Below are 3,579 nucleotides of genomic sequence, written 5' to 3'. Positions count from 1 at the left end.
ATATTAGAATGAGTTAAATACATGTCAACTCCATGTCAGCGCCACATCAACAAAGGCAATTAAGCAAGGCAGTTGAGTTAGTTAGCCTTAAACTAAAGATTAGTTAGTTTGTTAAACAAGATATTTACAGCTTTTGTATCTATAGTTTTCGGTTACTTCAGCTTTTGATATAAGCTTTATGTAATTCATTTTTCACTTCACTTTTCATCAATGAGAATTCAGTTTACAATCACTCTTTCTATGAGTTTAGCTTATGTTCAACACAAATCATAACAAAAATATAACAAAGTCCTGTGCGTGTGTTGGCCAAACGGTAAGGGATTAATGTATAATGCTAAAGGTCTTGGATTTGAGTCCTATGTGGTGCAGCCTTTAAATTTTTTTTATTTAATACTGTTAATTTATAGAAAAAAAAATAATAATAAAATAAAATAAAAATAAAGTCTTGAAAGGTGACATCCATGTAACGCGCACTTCAAATTGTAAGCAATTAGGTGTAATCTTCAAATCACGCAGCTTCTCACTCTCCAAACAAAAGAAAATACGAAAATAAAAGAAAATGTCCAGCAGCCCCAGGTAAAAGATAACGAACGACAAAGACTAATCTGCCACTAATCTGAAAGTCAACTTATGTTAAGAGTTCCACTTCAATTTCCATACGCGCATTACACATCAGCATATACTATTCTTCCAATGAAATGAAATAAAAATAAGCAAAAAACATCCTTTATTGATATTGGTGGAAAAAACTGCAGCAGCCCATACACATATACCCAACCAAACTTTTAACTAACCACAAATAAACAAGGCAAACAAAACATGGGGAAAACTTAAAATTAACGTAGATGAAGCAGTGTTGAAGTCGAAAAACTTAAACGTAGATGATCTTGACTCCACCAATGGTGATATCTTCTCCTCCAGCCCTGGGTACCAACGAAACCAAAATCTTGTCATCATCTTCCACGTCCAAATCTTCAAGCAGCTCTGTCAATCCCAGCCTGATTTTGCTCTTCACCTTGGTCGAGTTCTTGTGCGGCACCTGAGAGTAGCCTCCGGCATACTCCGCCTTGTCGATTATGTCTCCTGCTTCGTCATCCTCGTCGTTCACAAAAACCTCAAACCTCACAAACTTAGCAGTATCCACCTCGATCCCTTCGATCACCAGCAACTCCTCTTCTTTCTCCTTCTCCTTCTTGCTTCTCTTTGTCTTAGGCCTATCTACCAACACTTTCACCACCTTGTCAAGCTTTACCGGGAATGCACTACTCTTAATCGCCTTAGCCGTAGTCGCGATCTTGGATTTCCTTACACGCGCCTTGGGCCTCTTGTTCAGCCATGGAAGCTCCACTTTCTGGTAGGTGAAGCCCATCTTCACGTCCTCGAGAGTATCCTTAACCTTGACGCGCACCAGCTGAGCATTCTCGTCGTAGAATACGAAGTCTGCGTTGAGCCATTCGGGTTCGTTGAAGTCCTTGGGCTTGGGGCCTCTGAGGTCGCGCCACACGGACCACAAGCGGTCCACGTTGGCGTGGTGACAGAAGAAAATGGGGTCTCGAGCCGTGGAATAGAAGTTCCCCATGTCCTCTCCGGCGGGCGAGCGGGGATCCCCGACCCATATATGCAGGGCGATGTGGGATCCCCGCTCGACAGTGCCGGGGCCAGGATCCGGAGCGGTCCCGACCACATATTTTGCACCGTAGAAGTCTTCGATATTTGACACGTTCCGGACCATCTCTCCATACATTTCTGTGAGATTGGTAGGGACTATGATGGAGGGATCGGTGCTGGATTTTGAGGAGTAGAGGAGATCCGTGGGAGCAGGCGGGAGATGGGTTTGGTTACGCTTGGCGTCGTTGAGTGAAGAGTTTTCCTTGGCGAACATGGCCGGCATTACCATGCCGTCGGGGTGGTCCCAGTTCCAGAAGGGGAGGGCGAAGGTTGGGTCGTCGATCAACTTGCCTAAGATCCTCTCGTAGAAATAGAGGTACCATCTATGCCAAGGGTAGAAGTGCCAGCAGTTGTGGATTTGAAGCTTCTGGTCTGGATCGCCGGTTTGGTCGTAGGTGAGGTTGCAGTAAGCGCAGTGGACGTTGGCTTGTTGCATGAAACTGCGCGGGTCGTCGTCGGGGAGAGCCTTCATGAGCTCGGTGGCCTTCTCGTATTTGGCGATGTATTCCTTGGTGACGAGATGGGCGGCGGGGCGGAGGCGCAGTTTGGTGACGGGAGGCAGCTTGTAGTCGATGATTTTTTCCGAGAAGGGAGGGCAGCAGTTGACGTCTAGTGGCTGTTGGGTGTTGAGGTTAGTGCCGCCAGAGCACTTGGCCAAATCGGGAGCTGAAATTGGAGCCGCCAGAGCTGGTGGTTTGACCAGATTGGTAGCGCCGTAGAGACCTCCCATGCCAAGTAGCAAATTTCTTCGGTCAACTTTGCCTCCTTGGGAGCCATTCTCGACGTTGCACGACACCTTGAGCCGGGGGCTCGCTGTGGAGATATGCGGTGGCTTTCCGATCAATATCGGCCGTGAGGATAGTTGGGAGTTGGAGGCAAAGGTGGAAAACGGAAGTGATGCCATATTGGCTTATGGGTGGATTAGATAATGAATTGAAGAAGATGTTATATTATATAGACTATAGAGGCGGCGTGGAAACATTGTTCCAACTTTCAACTTACGTTTCCAATTTGTCGATATATGGATTAGTGTTCCACAATTTTAATTATATCATTATATCTCATTTTTATACTTTCTTCTATTCTAAATATTAATCGTTTTACTCTTTTGCACAATTTTTAAGGATAAAAATTTATACATGTTGACTTTTTTTAATGATAATTTTTACAATAAATGTTTGATTGAAAAATATAAAGAATTGTAAGTAGAAGTATTAATAAAAGGAGAAAAGAAGTTGCGTCTGTCTACGAACAGTAAGGTCCAGGGTTCAAACTCCACCGTTCCCCTCTCTCAAAGTAAAAAATAATACTCCCTCCGTCCACAATTTAAAGCCCCACTTTGGTGTGGGCACGGAAACTAAGAAAACTGAAAAATGTGATGTGGATAAAATATAAGGGTAGTTGACTAAAGTGATAAAGGTGTTGTGAGTGGGTCCACTAGTGAAAAAGTGTAGTAAATATATAATATAAAAATGATAAAAGTGTTTTAAGGTGAGTCCATTAGTGGCAAAGGGTTGTAAATATAGGTAAAGAAAAAGAGTAAAAAAGTACAAAAGGCAGAATGTGTCTTTAATTTGTGCATAAAAAAATAAGAGCAAGTAGGGCTTTAAATTGTGCATCACTTAAATTCATAGGAGCATGTTATGAATTAATTGTTGTATGGTGAATTAAGATATCCGAGAAACGATCCACGTGAGGCTAAATCCATCATAACCGTGCCAAAAAAAAAATCATTTGGGATGGAGGGAGTATATTTCTTAAGATATAAAATAAGAATCATTTTCAGCCCTTAGATCATCAAGATCTACGGTTAATTCATCATCTTGTTGGATGAATTCATGATCCTGAGTTCGAATCCCAAAGGTAGCAAAAATTTATTTTTGCAATTCATACCTTTGTACATCGAATTCA

At 42.4% G+C, this 3,579-nt stretch overlaps 1 protein-coding gene across 1 annotated transcript; it reads right to left on the bottom strand.

Moving 5' to 3' along the window:
• Positions 1-710: 710 nt before the first annotated feature.
• On the bottom strand, positions 711-2,776 carry LOC131026432 (polyphenol oxidase I, chloroplastic-like). The gene has a single exon (XM_057956303.1). The coding sequence runs from the start codon at positions 2,570-2,572 to the stop codon at positions 872-874; it is 1,701 nt and encodes a 566-aa protein (XP_057812286.1). The 5' UTR covers positions 2,573-2,776; the 3' UTR covers positions 711-871.
• Between the last annotated feature and the right edge of the window lie 803 nt (positions 2,777-3,579).

The sequence above is a fragment of the Salvia miltiorrhiza genome, chromosome 5, assembly GCF_028751815.1.
Source record: "Salvia miltiorrhiza cultivar Shanhuang (shh) chromosome 5, IMPLAD_Smil_shh, whole genome shotgun sequence".
Taxonomy (NCBI): Eukaryota; Viridiplantae; Streptophyta; class Magnoliopsida; order Lamiales; family Lamiaceae; genus Salvia; species Salvia miltiorrhiza.
Note: the sequence above shows the minus strand (reverse complement) of the source record. Positions and strands in the feature narration are given on the sequence as shown.